The sequence below is a fragment of the Podarcis raffonei genome, chromosome 4, assembly GCF_027172205.1.
Source record: "Podarcis raffonei isolate rPodRaf1 chromosome 4, rPodRaf1.pri, whole genome shotgun sequence".
Lineage (NCBI taxonomy): Eukaryota > Metazoa > Chordata > Lepidosauria > Squamata > Lacertidae > Podarcis > Podarcis raffonei.
In genome coordinates, this window is record NC_070605.1 from 33244354 (window position 1) to 33265382 (window position 21029).

General features: G+C 42.3%; 1 protein-coding gene across 1 annotated transcript in view; it reads right to left on the reverse strand.

Moving 5' to 3' along the window:
* Positions 1–21029, reverse strand: part of GAP43 (growth associated protein 43) — a 56611-nt gene that overhangs the window by 15392 nt on the left and 20190 nt on the right. The window contains exon 2 of the mRNA XM_053386085.1: positions 10270–10882. Coding sequence (XP_053242060.1) covers positions 10270–10882 — 613 coding nt within the window. The remainder of the gene's footprint in view (positions 1–10269; positions 10883–21029) is intronic.

Here is a 21029-nt window from a genome sequence, read left to right on the forward strand (position 1 = left end):
TGTCTCCTAGAGTAGCTTTGCTGAAACCTGATGTTATGATGCCCCTTTGATAAGGTGGGCTTTTGCTTTAACAAAATAAAGGGATAACTAGGACTTACTCATCTTGTATTGAAAGTCGGGACAAGGACTGTATTGCCATACCACAATTATACAATACGACAAAGGACTACATGTGCCTCTCTTGTTTCCGTATTCATGGAAAGACTATATCTAAGCTTCTGGAGCTGCTGTAGATGTTCGGAATAAGTGCTGGCCAGTATCTGGTTTGTTGGTTTGTTTGTTTGTTTGTTTGTTTGTTTGTTTACTCTTCTGACCCTGGCATTCACAAATTGGAAGGCACTTGTGAATTATTCCATAAACAGATGTTCTTAGCCCAGGTGCACTTAGCAGGGATGTTCCGCTATGGATCTTTATGCTGTGAAACAGGTGGAAATGCACATTACAAAGTGTAGCCCATATAACCTTGACTGTTTTCTAATGGATTTGCTCCTTTGAGCACAAAATCCCAAAAGATATTCTAGCAGCTTTTGGTTTTCATCTGAAATGTTTAGCCTATTAGATGCTGGTATTAAGGGATTGTGTTACTGCTGTAAACTACATTGCCATTTCTCAACTGTACACAACAGGCTCTCAGGTCTGCACAATGCACTATATCTCCTGCCTTCTCAAAGTTTAATTCTGTGCTTTTAAGAGCTGCGTGTGTAGGTTATTCTGTGGTGGGGGGGCCAAACCTCTCCAGGTATATAGTTATCAGAAGCTAGCTTGAAATGCAGGTGTTGGCAATCTTATTGCTGATATTATAACAGGTCTGGTGATATTTAATTGGTCTTATTGTTTCAAATTTTGAATTGTGGTGCTGGAGGAGACTCTTGAGAGTCCCATGGACTGCAAGAAGATCAAACCTATCCATTCTTAAGGAAATCAGCCCTAAGTGCTCACTGGAAGGACAAATAGTGAAGCTGAGGCTCCAATACTTTGGCCACCTGATGAGAAGAGAAGACTCCCTGGAAAAGACCCTGATGTTGGGAAAGATGGAGGGCACAAAGAGAAGGGGACGACAGAGGACGAGATGGCTGGACAGTGTTCTCGAAGCTACCAGCACGAGTCTGACCAAACTGCGGGAGGCAGTGGAAGACAGGAGTGCCTGGTGTGCTCTGGTCCATGGGGTCACGAAGAGTCGGACACGACTAAACGACTAAACAACAACATTGTTTCAAAAATCTCTCCCTTCTGATGCTAGAAATACCTGTTCTGATTGGCCCATCACCTCACTGGTGATGGGCCAACCAGCGCACCCTACTCATATGCTGACACAAACAAATCCAGTTCCATTCTAACACATTCTGGCAGATATACAGCTTAATCAACTTATACATGTCCACTCAGAAGTATCCATTATTTCAAGGCACATATTCCCATATCTTGTTTCTTATCTTGTTTTTCTCTATCAACAGCCTGGTTAAACTGTGAAATGCAGATTGATCTTGAATATCTAACATGCAAAGACTAGCATGCAAGTGGTGTTCACTTCATTGTGGCATACACGATTTTAGGCAGGGGTAGTCAAAGAACAAGGAGGGGTATGTGCATGTGTGTAGAAACTAGCCAACTGCACAAAGTGGAGGGCTTACATTCATTGCTCTGACCACTTTTCCTTCTGGCCCCACCCTTATCACTGGTGTGTGGCCCCTGAAAGGTTGCACAGAAGGACATGTGGCCCTAAGTGTGAAAAAGTTTCCCCATCACTGCTAGAAATTCAGAAACTCTCACCCATAGGTCAATTAACAAAGCAACAAGATTCTCAATCAGCAATTCAACATGAGTTTCAAGGTGTAGAGAGCCTGGCCTCACTTGCCAATTTCTAAGTCTACCAGTTTACCAGACTCCCATAGGTTTTTCTCACTAGCCTAGCCAAGCAGTATGTCACCCATACAGGGCAAACTGAGCCTGTTGACAACCACCCAGATCCCAATGCAGACTTAATTAAGCAAGACCTTACTATTTTCAGTTTACATGTTCAAGGGAAAGTAGATTTGGAGTATAATCAAGAAATAAAATGAAATGTCGACTCTTAAGAGAGAGCATGCTCTGGATAGACAAAAGGCAAAAGTTATCTTATGTCTTAAAGATCTTAAAGATCTTAAAGATATTTCCAGATGATTCCTGAAGTTAAAAATCAATTCCCCTTTCCGCTTCCCTGGAAGAGATTTTGATTAACATGGCAGCATGTTCATTCCACCAATAACACAAACCAGTATCAGAACCTGGGATAGCACAGATCCCCTTTAGGACACAGAGCATAAACAGCAGTAGAGAGAATGATTTCTGAACTATCCTTATTTAGAAGTCGTGGGACAACATTTCTATGAGTCTGAAGGCTCTTCTGCATTAAAAGAGTACCTATATTCCCAATCCCTAGCTCTCAAAAACTTTGATCGAGCTGATCAGAGACAAGCATGTTTGAAGCTATTTCCTCACAGGGATGCAATTAATATGCAGGTTCCTAGGAGGAAATTAGAAAATAATCTTTATCTTGCTATCAGTCTAGCTCTTGGCCAGTGATGTGGAAGCTAGAGACATTGACTGGTTGTTGTTGTCATAGTTTTTAAAGTAGAATCCATCTTTGTGCTGAAGTCTGTTTTGCTGCTCAGGTTACCTGGGAAAGAAAAGGCAGCCCTTTGCAATAGATGAGAGCTGGCTTTGAAGTAGGGGATGAGAAAACCCCTTTGGAACAAAAGGGCTACATGATGAGAGTTGCTTTCTCTAAGGGTGATCTTGGTGATGAGAGATGAGATTTTTACAGTGAAGCATCCTTTACTTATGGTAACTAACTCTGCAATCCCAACCTCACTTACCTGTGAGTAAGCCCCATTTCATTCAATAGGACTTACTTTTGAACAGACATGGGATCGTGCTGCAATAACATATTCTAAAAATATTCATTCATTCAGACAGTCAAGGCTTTTATATGGTACCCATAATATTTATCCCAGGGCAGTTTACATTATACAATAAAACTGAGTAACAACAGCAATATAATATATACAATTAAACAATTAAAATCAGCAAAATTTGAGATGATTAAATGCCAATTAGATGTGAAAGCAACAGCTAACATAGCATCCTTCCAATATTTAACATACTTCCAATTAAAATGGCTGAGAGTGTAAATGTATCTCAACCTGATTCCTAAAAGTTAACAGAATGGGTGCCTGTCAACTCTCAAATAAGCTGGAATAAGACATGGGCTGAGTGACATCATTTGGTACTCTACTTCAGGCAGAAAACTGACTTAGGAAAGCCTAAATGGTACTGTGTCTCCTGATTAAGAGACATAATTTAAAAGGGGACTGAGGGGGAAGCATGTGACTTCCTTGGGAACAGTCAGCAAATCACCAGGAAAGCCCTTCTGCCAAATGTCCAAAGCCATGACTAGGGAACCTGTCAACCTCCTTATGCTGTTTAATTATTCTGGGTAAAATTCAAGGTAGCACTGTGACGGTTGTTCCTTCTGTGCAAGCGTTGCAGCTTGCCAGATGGAACAATCATCCATCTCCTACATGTGCGGTTCTGGGGGGTTCTTCACCCCACTCCTGAGCCAATTATGGGGAGCGCATGGGAGGAGGAGAGTGGGGAGCCCCATTGCAGAAGCCACTGTCAATGTGCAGGACTTCCGCTGACACAGTTTGTGAAGTGAATCCCATCCTTCAGTAATGTATAGTCCCCTTTTCCGAAAATTTCTTAATGGAAAATGTTGTTAAGTTAAACAATAACAGTATTATAAAAATGCTGCAGTAATACACAGAAAATAATACAAAGTATTCATAAATAAAACAAACCATCTCCCATCAGCCAGCATGGTTAGGGATCATGGCAGCTGGAAGTCCAGCAACATCACAGGTTGCCCAGCAATAGTTGTAATACCAGAATATGGGGAAAGCACTTATCACTCCTTGGTATTAAAAATGGAAATGCAATCTATGAGAGGGAAGGAGTATTTGCAAAACATTCATAATTAGCAATAAAGCCAATAAACATTCCTGACCAGAAACAAACAGGGAAGAACAAGGAGTTTGTGGAAACCACACTGGATTTCATTGCACAGGAGAATGCAAGGTTGCATATGATTTCAAGTTTAGACATACATGTGGCCCTTGTTATACAGAGCTTGCGAAGAAGGAAATTACACATTGCATAGCTAGATTGAACATTATAGTTAATCCTTCCATTGCCATCACAGGGGAGCCAGTGTGTTTGCTCACTTAATAGAAATCAGTGCATAGATCTCTGGATTAATGCAAGTGAAATTGGAACAGGCACTAAATTTGCTCAGTGTGATAGCAGCTACAAAGCACGGTGTTTCAAATACTCAGATAAAATGGTCACATTAGAACTAGATTTCTTCATACATTTAATAATATAGCTGACATTTCCCCGACTCAATCCTGTATGCACAAGTGATACCCAAAGCAGCTGAAATGTGTCTCTTTACCACTATCCTGTATAAAATAAAATAGCTTTTCAAACATTTTGGTAACCATCTACAGAGATCCATGTCCACCAGGAAACTGAAAGTAGAATGGAATAGTTATCCATAGGTTCTTGAGATATAAAGACCCCTAAAACAACCTGAGAGTGTGGGGAGACAGAGAAAGCCTTAATGTAGAACAATGCAGCAAAGATACAGTGCCACATTAAAAGAGAGAGATTTTGCCAGCTTTACATGCATAATTTGACTTTCCTGAGTACAGAGGCATACTTTCTTCTTCAGATAGCGACGTAACCCTTGAGACCATTCTCACATGAAGACCTGGCCTTTTCCAGCCAGGTGATCTACCACAAATTGTCTTTTTATTGCTTTAGAGCAATAGCTGGTATATATGTGATAACTTTGCAGTGACTTTCAGAACAATCATATCTTCAAATTATGCCCAGCAGGTGGGATAGGATCACCTCCTGATCTGGCAGAGGACATCAGTGTGCCACTGTAAAAATCTTTATGCCAGCACAGAGATACTTGGGCTTTGGAAGGACATTGATCCTGGTAGAGCCCTTACACAAGAGCAGTACCACCAGCACAGTGGGCGTGAAGTGTGAGAGGAACCAAGTTAGAATCCTATGCTCACTCAAGGCTCCATCCCACCCCTTGAGATAGCGCAAGTTATGTGCACAAACAAGGTGGCCTGGTGGCTCACAAGTTGACAGAGAGATAGCATCAATAGCATAATGGAACTCAGAATGAACTAAGCTATTTTCTGAACCTTAGGGGGAAGCAGTTGCATTTTCCAAGTTCAATAGTGATCCTTATATGAGAAAGGTTGAGTAAATTCCAAATGTAGGGACTATCCTTACAGGATAGAAGAGAGGGAACCTGGATTTCCTATACCATGCACCTCCAAACTCGGCCCTCCAGATGTTTTGGGACCACAACTCCCATCATCCCTAGCTAACAGGACCAGTGGTCAGGGATGATGGGAATTGTAGCCCCAAAACATCTGGAGGGCCGAGTTTGGGGATGCCTGTCCTATACAATATCAGTTTTAAGCAAGCATTTTTGTAAAAGAGCAGTACATTGTTGTTAGCCGCCCTGAGCCCGGCTTCGGCTGGGGACGGTGGGATATAAATAAAATTTATTATTATTATTATTATTACATGTCCACATCTCTACAAGAATAAGTTGCATGTTTCAATCACTTCAATGGATCCCGCACAAGAGACATTCCAGCTCAGTTGTGCCTGATGTTAAGAAATAAAAATGATTATTATAATTGTAAGTCCTGAAATATCTTGATTATTGCAGTTACTTGATGCACTAGGCAATTCCTGCTTACTGCTTGACATCATGGTTTCCCAAACATAGGACAAATAAAGGGAAGGGTATGTCTACTGTCAATGTCACCCATGAGATCATGTCCTTGAATTAGAAGATTGAGGCAGTAACTGTAGGAAAATTTATTCCAGATGAACACCACTGCAAAAATGTGGGCTGACCTGCATTTACTTTTTTGTAATAGTGGGAGCCAAATGTGCCTTGGAAATTAGCCAGCCAATGATACCATCTTGTAGCCAACTAGATTTATTTATTTGTTGGCAGCCTTCCACTACCAATTACAGTGCCAGCCTTTGCTCACTGAAATAATAATGCCAACGATTTTTAGAGCAAGTGTCAGGCATCTCTATGAAGACTCGGGAAATTCCTACGAAAGTTCAGTTCCACCTTTCACACTCCAAGCCAGCTATCACTGGCCCCTTTAGAGAGTAATGCATGGTGTATACCATAGAGCACCCTCAGGTCATTAAGGGGAGAGAAGGAAAGGATCTACTTTGTGGGAAGTGGATTAAAGGGAGGCACCTGACTGTGGAGACAGTAGGGTGGAGCATTTATGAGGTGAGCAACCACCTTTTCATGGTGTGCCATGAAAGCAGTTAAGTGGCCCTGCTCGCCTTTCAATTATAGTTTAAAGGGAAAGTGAATATTCACTCACCCAATCTATTTTAATTCCACCTTGTATTGGGTGAGTGAATTGGGTGAGTATTGGGTGAGTGACAGATCGTGAAGCTGAGGCTCCAGTACTTTGGCCACCTCATGAGAAGAGAAGACTCCCTGGAGAAGACACTGATGCTGGGAAAGATGGAGGGCACAAGGAGAAGGGGGCGACAGAGGATGAGATGGCTGGATAGTGTTCTCGAAGCCACAAACATGAGTCTGACCAAACTGCGGGAGGTAGTGGAGGACAGAGGTGCCTGGCGTGCTCTGGTCCATGGGGTCACGAAGAGTCGGACACGACTAAACGACTAAACAACAACAACAACAATCTAAGAGGGCCCACAAAATGGCATCATGGGTAGACACAAACATTTTTATTCCTGTCTTCATTTCACAATTTTATGAAATGTTTGGACAATGTTAATTTAGAGCCAATTAAGCTAAGCAAACATTGATTTTTGCTCAGCTTAATTCCAAGCAAAAAAAAACCCCAATCAATTTTCCACTAATAGCTCAATCAGCTCAATCAATTTCTCACTACTATCCTACAATTCATTCTAATATAATCAATCCTATCACTTTTTGTATTGGCTTTGAAATGGTTTTGCTACCATGAGCCAAAGGGTAGAGGAAAGCCCTCGAACTTCTCATCTGTCCAAAGGAAAGATAGGTTTTCTTGCAGAATTCATGGTCTAGTTTTAATAAGCTGAGTCAGCTATGTGAACTGGAGCATGATCTCCAGGCTGGCATGTGAACTGTTCAAAGAGCCTGGAATTCAACTATAGTGTTAAATCCTAAATGGAACCTTGGAAATTCCTCTTGAAATACCTGAAGATGTTTTGCCTGCCCAGGAGCATCCAAATTTGCCCCTGTTTCTGTCAAATATTTGTTTTGTTGTTTATTGGATTTCTAACCCACCCTTCACTGTAAGGTCCCAGGGCAGGTTACAGCAATACAATTAAAACAATATAAAAGAAGTAAACAATTTATATGCAATTATAAAGGCGAGTAAAACAATTTGAAGCAAAATCAGTGCTATATAGTTTAACCCAAATATAGAAGAGATGGGTCCCACAAAAATACCTGAATTCTCAGAGTCCAAGACAAAGCGGTATGTCTTCAGCATACCGCTGAAACTGTATAATGAAGATGCAAGATGCACATCTGTGGAGAGGGTGTTCCACAATGTAGGGGCTGCCACAGAGAAAGCCTGGGCTGCATTTCCTGCACTCCTGAGGGTGGCAGAACTACCAAGAGAGCTCCTCTCCTGAGTCTAATACCCAAGAGAGGCTGTAGGGATGGAGGCAATCTTTCAGCTATTTAGGTTCTACCTAGCAATGTTGCCATTTTACTGGGCTGTTGAATCTAAGTTTTTTATTTTGTCATTGTTCCTCTCCTCCCACCCCTTGCTATCTTTCTGATGAAAACCTTCACTGGAGGGAGAAGTTCAGTGACAACTTTAGAGCCAAGCCATGGGCAACCTAAGGTTTCTTGGCCTCCTCACAGTGAGTTACACTGGCATTATTGTAACACAATGCATACATGGCACTGTGCTTTTATAGTACAATCAAAACAATCAAGCTTCCATGCTTGCCTTGCGTATGGCGCCACTGTAATTGTTACAAGACAAGTCTCTCTCTGCCTATTGGTTGATTCAGAAAATGAAAGAATGGAATATTTAAATCAGAACCCAGTGGAGGATCTTGCAAGGTTTGCCATAGTTGAGGATGGGCCATCTGCACCCAGTGTCTCTTCACAGACCATATTCCACTGCCCATTTGCTCTGGCACAGTTCCATGGAGATTAATTGGACTACACGGGAGCAAATGAGCTTTGCAGCCTCTTTCAACATGCCTATTGACTGAAAATGCCCCTAGGCACCTTCTTTGCCATCCCTTCCCCCACCTCTTTCTTCTCCCTGGCCCCAGCAAGAAAAGCTCAGTTCCTGCTGAAAATAATTTACCCTTGTCAACCAGAATTGTGAAGTTTATTATACACATAACCTATGTGTCCTTGCTTATTCAGTTCATCCCACTCAAAGTTTTAGATTACTAGCTTTATGGTACTGGAGACATTGCTTCCCCATGAGATTTACAGATCAATTTGGCAGAAACTGTGATTCAAAATCATCTCTGGCCCATCTCCACTGAAGTCATTTGGAATCAAGCCATACGAAAACATGACCCAAGGAGAATGGATACATTTCAGTTTGGCTGCTCTTTCTGCCTGATACTCTGTACATTTTACTGTTTGCTTATTGCTGTTTGGAGAATAAGGCTATTAATGGTTACTAGCCATAATTGCTGTGTGGCATGCCCCTAAATAATAATTGTTGAGAATCACAAGTGGAGTGAGTGTTGTTTTGCTCAGGTTCTGCTGGCCGGCTTCCCAAAAAACTGCTGGTTGGCCACTTTGAGAGCAGGATGCTTGAGCTAGATGGGGAGAGGGAAACACTAGTAGTTTAAGTCTCCAGTATAGAGCCCACCTACACAATTCCTATGCTGGTTTCAGATTTTGCAATTATAAGCCACCTTTTCTGGGTTATCACACCAATGCCTTGCCACCCTTGCACCACAAACCTTACCACTATCATTTTGCCATTTGTGTCCATTCGTCTTACCCTGCATGTGCCCACTCAATAACTTCGATTGGTGGAATTGGCACTACTACAAGCGCCACACAATACCCATTCCACATTAGTAAGAATTCAATCATTTAGTGTGGCAGTACCTGCACTTTGGAAATCTGTGCCTCTTGAGATCAAGCAGACGTCTCCACTGTACTCTTTTAGGCACCTATTAAAAACATTCTTGTTCCAACAAGCCTACCCAGATGCTTAGAAAGTTGAGGTGATTTTAATTTGTTTTTAGTATTTTAACTTTTGTAGGTTTAAAAGTATGGTTGTGAAATTTTCTGATTTTACTGTTTTATCTTTTGTAAACCACTTTGAGGGTGGTGGTGGTTGATTTTCAATCAATCGGTGTATGCATTTTATGAAATAAACTAAAAAATTCAATCTGTGCTGGCCCAAGGCAGTTTGCTGCCTGGGGTGGAACAGTAAATTGCACTACTCAACCCCACATTCCACCCCACTGCCCAGTCAAGACACACAGTACCCAAAGCTGGTCAAGTTATTCTGGCACCTGAACACCTCTCCCCACCTTTTGGATGTATAAATACAACAATAAATTAAATTGTTAACTATTTACTGCTCTCTCATCACACCTCAAATCAGCTGCCCTGGATTGTGGATTTATCAGGCAATGCAGTACTCATGGACAGAAATGGCCAGACGTTATGGCAACTTTATTATAAATGGTATAATCTGGTGACTGGGGGTATGTTATGACACCCAACCCAACCCTATCGTGGTGGACAAGGCTCAAAATCTTTTGAGCACCCAGAGTTTTTGAAACTTCTCTCTTGCAACACTTAAAATGTTATCTCTCATAATGTTTGAAAACAGGTTTGTTTTCCTTATGGGTGAAACCTCCTTATGAGGTTTGCAGGGGAGAGCAAGGGAGATAAATCTCTTGCTGGTCACGTCAAAGCCCAAGGACTGTAAATTGGGCTCCTCTATCATGGAGCAGTACCACAGAGCCAGTCAATTGCCAACTTTCATTTAGGATAGATGGCTGCCTGCTTTAAAGCTACACCTGCCCTGTTCTCATGAAGGACCACTGGTGGCTTAATCCTAATGTTAATCCCCATTTCCTAGCTCACACATCACCACTCTATCTCCATTCCAAGACAGCTTTCCTCCCTTGCTATTGTTAGCGTACCTGTCTTCTCTTCGGTTTGGCTACTCTCCGCTGTATCTGTTTGGGGTTGTGCTGTTGCCTTGGCAGTAGCATCCTCTGCAGCAGTGGGGGTAACGGCAGTAGTGACAGTGGCAGGCACTTCGGCTTGTTTAGGTTCCTCCTTGACTTGGGCTTCGTCGGCCTTCAAGGATGGTGAATTATCGGTAGAAGCTTTAGTGGCACTTTCCGTTTCAGCGGCAACAGCAGTGGACTTTTCCTCCGACGGGGCAGCGGGAGTAGTGGCCTTTGTGGCAGGTTGTTCTGAACCAGTGTCAGCTGTGCCCTCCCCCTGCTTCTCATCTGCTGGAGTGCTTCCTCCTTTGCTGCCATCGGCAGGCAGGGCATTCTCAGTTGGAGCAGCTTCTGTAATAGCAGCTTTGCCATCCGCCAAGCCATTGGCGAGGACTTCCTCCTTCTTCTCACCAGCTTCAACATCAGTAGTTTGGGAATCTCCCTTCTTCTCCCCCTTGAGCTTTTTCCTTGTTATGTGTCCACGGAAGCTAGCCTGAATTTTGGTGGCTGCCTTATGAGCTTTATCTTCTGGTTTGATGCCATCTTGTTCAATCTTTTGGTCAATGTCATCATTTTTTTCAACCTTTTGTGGGGAGAAGAAAAGAGAGGGGAGGTTTGATTAGAAATCTCTTGAGCAAATACATTCCGTGAAAGTTAGTTAGGGTGTTTGGGCAAGCATATTGCAGAACACACATAGCAAACATAAAGCAATTACAGGAGGCTTTCATTTTCCTCATTCCTGGTACTTGCTGTAATAAGCAAAGTTAATAGTAGAAAAACATGTTACTACTAATATGCAGCATTAAAGAATGAAAATCCAGCATGTGGCTTCCATTCTATATTCAACATGCTAAGCCAATCCCATATTTATTATAATTTGAACTCTTAAGAGAGACACTTTATACTTATTAGGGAAGATAGGTGAGCTGCCTATCACTCAACACCGGTATACCATTCCCATGGCAACTGCCACTCTACAATGATGTTCTGTGCTGACGACACCAATATGTTCAGCCCATGCTCTGCAACATTCAAGGAGACTTTGAAAGTACTCTCTCCATAGCTTTTAGGAGCTGCAGGCTTGAACTGCCACTTTCCTTCCATGGTCAGCACAGACCTGTGGCAACCACTGCAAAGCACCCATCCCCAGAGCTTCAGGATTTTGGCAATGCCTCTGAAGAAAGCATGTGTGGGAAAAGCCATATACTTGTCACAGGGCTTGCAGGTCATGCCAGATAGATAGATAGATAGATAGATAGATAGATAGATAGATGATAGAATAGATCTGCATATGCATCAACTAAACATCTCATTTAGAATTTTAAAATGTGCTATTGAACAGTAAGAGCAAAATGCAGCAGCATGGCCAAATATATGGAACACATCTCATTGATCCATTTCCAGGTACAATTCAAAGTTTTGGTTCTGACCTACAAAATCCTAAGTGGCTCGGCACCAGGTTCTTTGAAGGGGCATCTATTCTGATATGGACATTTATGGGTGTTAAAAGTCTTGCCACCTTAGGAACACAAGAAGCTGTCATATACCAAGTCAGACCATTGTCCTGCCTAGCTCACTCCTGAATGACAACAACTTTCCAAGGTTCTAGAAAGGAGTTCGTCTCAGCTTTGACTGGAGATACCAGAGATCCTACCTTCCAGGGGCAAACTCTGGTTTTTCAAATTTCAGTGGCACCCTGCGTGAGCCCAAAATTTGGCACCCCAACTCCTGCATATCACCTTCTGTTATGTTCAATTCACTACATCATAGTGGCAGCGTCCTACAGTGCCTCTCCTAGGCTTGGCGCCCAGTGTGGCAAAACCAGTTGTGCTGCCCTAAATCCGCCTCCTGGACTTTCTGCACACAAAGCATGTGCTCATCATGAAGCAACAGCCCTTCCCAACATATCTTCTGAGATGAGGTGGTGACAGCAAGACAAGGCGCCTCCTCTGCTGTGGCACCAATTCTCTGGAATCCCCTCTACCAACAGAGGTACCTGGCATTAGCCTTGTTTTCTTTTCTGTGCCAGGTAAAAACCTTTTTATTTGCCCAGGTTTTTTAAGTGCTTGATGAGATTTACTGTTACTGTTTTATCTTAATTTATTGCTCCTCTGTGTCTTGTTTTATTGAGATGTTTATGACTCATTGTATTGCATTGTGGTTTGATTATTTTATTGCAAGCTGCCACTCTGAGAGCATTGCTGAAGAGTGCCCTATAAATACTCTAGATAAATAAATAAAACAACCTGAACATATTTATCATGAAATACTATCCTTTTGTTTCCAAAACAAGGGGTACATTTATCAGATGGTTTCTTTTAAGTGTGGTTTTAAATGACCTGACCTACAGTGCACACTGGCAGACTCTATCTAATGCAAACATAAGCACTAAGTTGCTTTAAATGTTTCCTAAAGAGGTATTGAATGATGGATAGCTCTGTTTTGACTTCTACACATGAATAAATGCCATCTTTTAGGTCTCTTTTTATGTACATATTTGTTTTCTCTTAGTAATTCACCAGCCTTGAGTACAGCAGACTGATGAGAGGCTGACCTCATCAGACCTCTATAGCTCAGCTGGTAAAGCATCAGACTCTTAATCTCAGGGTCACAGGTTTGAGCCCCATGTTGGTCAAAAGATTCCTGCATTGCAGGGAATTGGCCTAGATGACACCCGTGGTCACTTACAACTCTACAATTCCATGATACTATGGTCAGGTAATTAGCAAAGAGTTTGTGGGAAAGCAGAGGCAAAATCTAAATGGGCTGGGCATAGCTGAGTGGCACAGCACATGCTTTGCCATGCAGCGAGTCTCAGGTTCAAGTCTCAGGTTCAATCCTCAGCATCTCTGTTGAAAAGGATCATGTAGCAGACAGTGGAAAAGTCTCTGCCTAAGACCCCAAAGAGCTTCTGCCCATTAGAATACACAATGCTGGGGTAGATATAAGGCAATTTCCAGAGGGTATCTAGAGTTTCTGTGTTGCAGTACAAAAAAACAACAACAACCAGTATTGTGGCAAATAACAAATAAGCTTTCGTGAGCTAGAATCTACCAGATGCGTAGTGTAATTCACAGTATAGAGCCACATGGGGAGAACTTTAAGCAGTGAGATCAAGCATGCTTTGGTCTCCTGGCCCATGGTTGGTGGGCCAGTCTTTGGTTACATACGTCTCCCTCATCTGAAACAGCTACTCACCAGCAATAATAGCCCACACAACCTGTGGAACCGCAGCTTGCAGCTGACCCAGATGCCAACTCTGTCCTCCCAACACACCCAATCAAGCAACACAATTGCAGGAACCAAAAATGTCAGCCACATCATCAAGGGTCAATTTACTTGTTCATCTTCATCATATACAATACTACCATCTGTCAGAAATGCCCTTCCACATTCTACACAGGGCAAACAGCCTAGCCCACATAGAAAAGAATCATAAGGGCACAAATATGACATCGGAAACGGTAGCGTTCAGAAACCTGTGGGAAAACATTTCATTCTACAAGGATGCTCTGTTATTGATCTTGAAGAGGCCAAATGTGAATAAAGGAATTTCAAGGGATGGGTTCCAATGTGAAACTCCTGGATTATATTTAATCAAGAATTTCAGTTCTATTCATTTGGATCTGAGTAGAGACAATGGTTTTATATCCTGCTACAGGTGTTAATTCACTCAGCATTACCATCTTGATTGTTTTATCACCTATCACTACACTTGTTTTGTATACATTATAGCTCCAACTGAATTGTCATTGTCACTGTTTCTTGCATTTCATTTTCCTCCAACTTCACTGCTTACACACACACACACACACACACACACACACCACTAATATAATACAATTTAGATATGTATTTGCAACTGAGTATGCATCTTCATACATCTTGTGAAGTGGGCTCCAGTCTATGAAAACTTATAGCATGATAGTAGTCTTTAGGGGGCTACAGCACTCTTGTTGTTTTTGATGTTCATAAAGTAATGGGAAAGTCCTTCTGCTCAGGACCCAGGGGAGCAGCTGCCAGTAAGAGTCAACAATGCTAGGCTGGATGAATTTGATGGCCTCTCAATTTTCAACATCCATCCTGAAATTTCCAGTGGGGCTCCCAAAGGTAATGTTCTGTACATACACATTTGTTCTTTCAAATGGGCATCTTGGAATGCATTAAGAACCCATTTGCAAGCTCGTCGCCTGGAGATCTTTCACAGCCCCAGGGAAATCCTGCAGGATGAAAAGCACAGCACAGCTATCTGAAGCTCTGTTTGAATGCACTGGGGGAGAAAGCCACACTTGAAATAGCTTTTCAGTCTCCTTCTGTAGGAGTTACAGGTTGGTAGCCGTGTTGGTCTGCTGTAGTTGAAGCCAAATAAAAAAATTCCTTCCAGTAGCACCTTAGAGACCAACTAAGTTTGTTATTGGTATGAGCTTTTGTGTGCATTTCTGCACACGAAATCTGAAGAAGTGTGCATGCACACGAAAGCTCATACCAATAACAAACTTAGTTGGTCTCTAAGGTGCTACCGGAAGGATTATTTTTTTTGTTTCTTCTTTAGGAGGACAAGCAGAGGAGTGGGGTTGTCCCCACAAAATATGGCAGCTCTTGAATCCAGGTGGTGGTCAGGAAGCAATACGCAGCCTGAAAGCCGAGAGCTCTGAAGGCAAGAGACGTTCAAAAGCCAACAGCCCTACAGGCAGTGGAGATCTCTCCTTTAGTGCAAATGGAACACTGCCCCACCAATCACAATCTGACTTCAGTCTCCACCACCGGATGGTGCTGCCTATAAGCTTCATCCTTCTCAGTCTCAGTGTTGCCCTTGTAGAACTCAGCATAAAAGAGGATGGGAATAAAACTAAAATTAATTGGCTCTGCCTGTCATTGGCTATGGTTGTCCCTCTCATTGGTCCCTTGCCTTATGCCCCACCAGGTCCAATGGACACCAGTCACCACTGCCTGCAGCATGGGAAAGCAGATGCAACATGGTCAAGGGGTTTGTCCAGCATGACACAAACTGTTCCAGGCTAAGGAGCTAAACACAGGGACAGGTTCCCACAAAGTCAATTTAGTGTGGTTCCCACTTAGAAGCAGGCTTACCAATGCAGCTAAGCAAACCCTCACAAGTAAGCATGCTTCTGCACATGTATCACTTTACGGCACAAGTCTGATGCACATTCAAAAGCACAGCAGAATGCTTGTTGGCGCCATCTGTCTTCACTGATCACTTTCAATAAGATATGCAAATGCACATCCCCATCCACAAACAAGAACCAATGAGTCAGATGTGGACAGCGGTGTTGGGTGAGCTGCAGCAGATAGGACTCCGCTACCACTGCAGCGCAAGTGACTGAGGAAAGCCAAGGAGGCCTTGTCTTCACCAGCAGCAACAGAGGAAGCAGATACCCAGCTGCTTAGTGGCCAGGGGGATCCTGTGCAGCCTGGATCCATGCTGCTGGTGTGTCACTTTCCTGCTTGGTGCTGACTTTCCTGCCTGTCTCATTATGCCCTGCTAGCATTAGCAGGAAGAAAATGCTGCTATGGGTTGATGGGACAGACATTAAGCTGGTGAGTGCCTGCAGATTATTAGGGCGATGGGATGGCTGACTAAGAAAAGGTGATTAGTGACCCATGAGTGTTGGCTTCTCTGAGACTCAAATATTTTTCCAAGCCGTCTCCCCAGTGACCCTCCTGGTCCATTGGAGCTCTACAGAACTGACATTGCTGATCTCAGTATCTTACATTCTAGTAATTTAAGAAAAGCTGGTTCAGCATTGTCATGAACACAGGCCACATCTGGCAACCAGTTTATTCATTTGCACAAAGTTTCTGCGGAGGTTGTATGATGTCCATTGTTCATTGAGCATTCACACCCTGATTTGTTTGTGTCAAGGTTATATGGCTTTCCACCAATCTAATGTCATCCCAAATTTTCCCATAACTTTCCTTACAGCAAAAAGTCTATTTTGTGTTGTGTTTGAAAGTGGGTTTGTTGTGCCTGAGAGTCAGAACACTTTAATCCACTTTAACTTCACAAACTTCAATTTGCCAGTATTTAAATGAATACTGGCAGTCTGGAGGCATCCATAGAGCAGCAATTCACCTGAAATGTGGGGGAAAGTGTATTGTGTAGGCAGTCTGTATATGTTGCATGGTTAGTACAGCAGAGGATGCCTTTAAAATTGTAAGTCACGCTTCCAAAATAACAAGCTGACGTTAAAGAATAGTAATTCATTTAGAAGCATTTAAAAATAAGCTTTCAGTTTCTAAAACTTGAAGACTATTTTAAATTTTAGGAGCTTGAGGTACAGAAAAAAACACTAAGATGGCAAGACCTGTGATTTCATAAACAGAATGCTGGCAGCCCTGAGAAAATTCACTATTGATCTAACTTCTTTGGACAAAAAAAGAAAGAAAGTCCTCGTTACATGTATTCCCCAGAGTCCTTTCTGTCATATATTGGAAGAAGGGAACACTGTTCTTCTTTCATGCCCCCAAACCTCCTCCAAGGAATCTCTTGTCAAAATGACTTCTACTAGTTGCCCAAAGGACTGTATTCAGGCTTGTTAACCTCATTCTCCAATCCACATGATCAAACCTACAATCTTCATAATATTTCTACCTCTTTTTCATGAAATACGTAGATCCATGACTCACTGTCTAAGATTCCCAGTTCAGGAGAGGATGCAGTCATTATTTTGGCATCATTCTCGCTACCTCACCCTCTACTGTTGTGTGTGTTTCTCCAACAGTTCCGTATACTGAAATGCAGCAATCATTTCCCATCTGTTCTTCCACTGTCTTCCTGGATTACAATAAGAAGGTACAGGACACTGGAGCATCTCTGCTTCTGATGGGTAATTCAAGTTAATACAGAGCTGATAGGGGGACGAATTAATGTGTTTCAGCAATAAGGACTACCAGAGGGACCACCAGAGCCATCTTCCCCCGTTGATCCCATAGCAGGTAGCACACCAACAATGATGGAGCCTGGGTTGGCATCATTCCTCCCATGGAAGAGAAGAACACTTTCATCTCCTCCCTCTAGGAGGAAGATACAGCAGAAATGCACAGATAGATGCTCTTTTACCAGCCTCACAGGTGAAAAAAGTGAAGTGATTCGCTTATTCTGTGTGGCCACAATCCACCACTCTTTGTATCTGGAGGACCTACATTCAAGTGCATGGATTCAATCGTTTGGTTTTATGAAGCATAAAGTGATGGGGGGACAGGCACGTGACTTGAAATGGGGTAAATGAAGAATGTGGAGGTGTCAAACACCTTGGAAGAGCACTGGTCATAAATGATAGGTTTCATAATCCTGTAAAGAAGTAAGAGAGACTGGACAACAAGATTTGGGGAGAAAAGTCTTAGGGAGCAAAGTCCCCTGGCCAGGGGGGGGGTGGAGTTCTGATGAAATAAATGGAGAAGACATTTATAATAATTGGTTTAGGCATTGCAAGAGAAGCTTGCCTTCTGTAAGCAAGCAAACCTTGTGCTTCTGATGCAATATCCAAAACCAATTCTCAGAGGACCTGAGGCTCATCCAGCCATGGAACAAGGGCAGCTCGTAAGGAATTTCGGTCCTTTTTGTGAGTCTCTTTCTAATTCTGTGCAGATTCCTAGGTTCAGATGAACAATGCAGCAGGACCAGTGGTTGAGAATATGCCTTGTATGCAGAGGGTCCAATGTTCAACCACTGGCATCTCCAGCCATTGCAGATTCAGGACAGCGACTACAAAATGCCAGGCAAGATAAACAAGGAATTGTGATCCGATATAAGGCAGCTCCCTATGTAATGAATGACTAGGGGTGGGGGAACGGAATTGTCACATGCAAAATGTACCTTTCCCCATTATTCAGGCTGATTGCTAATGGAGTAGCTGGATTCACAGAGGGATAATCCCCTTTTCTAGTTGGTAGGTCTATCCCCCTCGAGAAACAGAGACAATCTAGGATTCCTATGTTGTAAAACTTGGGGGGTAGAGGCAACTTGCCACCTTTTTCTCATTTTCATTATTTTATTAATTTAAAAAGTATGTACACACACATAATCAAATACACCCACACATGCAGTGGCTCAGGGATACAAATACTAATTAAAGCAACTACAAAAATTTTCAGCCTTATCCAAAGGATCCCCCATATAGCTGTTTTGTCAGACAGAACGAAAGGGATCATGTTATAAAAATCAAAGATGACTGATATCTAATAGCTGAGAATGAAGTGCAGAGGGAAAAGATTTGCCAACTGTATCTACTAAAATAGCGAAACATGGGCACAGGAGGCAGGAAAAAACCTTTCACGCTTTCTGAGGTGTGGAAGCAATTTAGCACCAAGGACAGTTGCGCTTAACCCAGCTAAATAGTGTGAAGGCACCAGGATAGAAGACTGCGGCTTCTGCCTCCTCTGCCCTACAGCTCTCTTAGCAGGATTCTTCTACATCAGGGCGGATGTTGTTACTATGGTCAGAGCATCCACAAGTGATGAAAAAGAGCAGTTTTCCTGATCCTATCCCCCAAAGGTACAAGAACCAGTTGCATCTGTAGGAGATGGAACTTTGATTTCTGCCTCCAATAGTTTACAGCAGGCAAAGGCAAACTCAGCCCTCCAGATGTTTTGGGACTACAACTCCCATCATCCCTAGCTAACAGGACCAGTGGTCAGGGATAATGGGAATTGTAGTCCCAAAAACATCTGGAGGGCTGAGCTTGCCTCTGCCTGGTTTACAGCCTTGGTTAAGCAGTTCCAACAAAGGGAGCTAATCAAAAAGCTCAAGGACATCAAACAACCTACTCTATTTAATAAATCAGGCAGGCAAAGCCTTCTGAGAGGACGAGGAAAGGGACCCATATTACAAGTTTACACCAGATGTGCCCAGAGAAATGATGCTTGGGTACCAGTTCTTCTTGGGATGCTTGAATATTGAACTTTGCTTTATACGGGTGGAGCATGAGCTACTGCTGCTGATGGCAAAGTTCACTCCATCCACTGAACAGAAGGGTGCCAAGTTCAACAAAGTATCCTCCCTGCTCTTGTTTTGCTTGTGCTCTGTTTGTGGTGGTAGTGTTTTTAATTTGTGTCACTGGAAATAGGAGCAATTAACATTCTGTTTTTTTTTTTTTATATATAATATTTTTTATTACGTTTCTTTCCAAATTTTATACATTACAAACAAATAAGGAGTTTACAAGAAACCATTTTTTTTTTTTTTTAACAAAAATCCCAACTTGGACTTCCCCACCCCTTCCGATTCTGCGTTCTTTATATTAACAATGTCAGCAATTTGTTACCTTATGTCATACCTTATTGTAACTTTTACATGTTATGTATCTATATTCAATGTATTATGTCACAATTTTTATACCTTTAAAATAAAAGTAACATGTTCAATTTCATATTATCTCCTTTTCTCTTTTATCACTTAGTTTACTATTTACTTAATCATAATTGCTAAAGCGTATCATTTCCAAATCATGCACCGTCTTAAGATTCATACAGTTTGTAATACTTTTGCAAGTAGTCTTTAAACTTTTTCCAGTCCACCTCAATTGTTTCTACATCCAAATCTCGGATTCTGCCGGTCAGTTCAGCTATCTCCATGTAGTCCATCAACTGCATCTGCCATTCCTCCAGCGTGGGTAAATCTTGTGTCTTCCAGTTCTTTGCGATGAGTATTCTTGCTGCTGTACTAGCATACATAAACAAAGTTCTGTCCTTCTTTAACACTTTCTGGTCTACCATGCCCAACAGGAAGGCCTCTGGTTTCTTGGGAAAGGTATACCTAAATACCTTTTTCAACTCATTGTAAATCATTTCCCAGAAAGCCTTAACCTTTGGGCATGTCCACCAGAGGTGAAAGAAAGTCCCCTCTGCTTCCTTACACTTCCAACATTTATTGTCAGACAGGTGATGTATCTTAGCTAACTTGACTGGGGTCATGTACCACCGGTATATCATTTTCATAATGTTTTCCTTCAAGGCCGTACTGGCCGTGAATTTCATTCCGGTGTTCCATAACCTTTCCCAGTCTTCAAACATAATGTTGTGTCCAACATCCTGTGCCCATTTGATCATAGCAGATTTAACTGTCTCATCCTGTAAATTCCACATAAGCAGCAAGTTATACATTCTAGATAACAGCTTTGTCTTTGGTTCTAACAGTTCTGTCTCTAGTTTCGACTTTTCCACCTGGAAACCAACTTTTTTGTCCATTTTGAAAACCTCTTGAATTTGAGCATAATGTAGCCAATCTCGCACCTTATTTTTTAGTTTGTCCTGGCTCTGCAACTTCCAATTGTCTCCAATTTTTTCAGTCAATTCCCAATATTTCGGCCAATAGGCCTCCATATTGGGTCTTTTTCGGGCCTTGGCCTCCACTGGTGATAGCCACCTCGGAGTTTTACTCTCTAGTAAGTCTTTATATTTCATCCAGACTGCAAAAATTGCTTTTCTGACAATGTGGCTTTTAAACAATTTATGTGCTTTAACCTTGTCGTACCATAGGTATGCGTGCCATCCAAAAGCATTATTAAAACCTTCCAGATCTAGGACATCGGTGTTTTCCAACAAAAACCAATCTTTCAGCCAGCAGAAGGCTGCAGCTTCATAATACAACCTCAAGTCCGGCAGGGCAAACCCCAGGAGCAATTAACATTCTGAGGTAGTGTTTATGGGTTCGTTAAATCAAGCAAACATCCCAAGCAATTAGAGGAAAGGGCAGGCAGGTGAATTCCCAA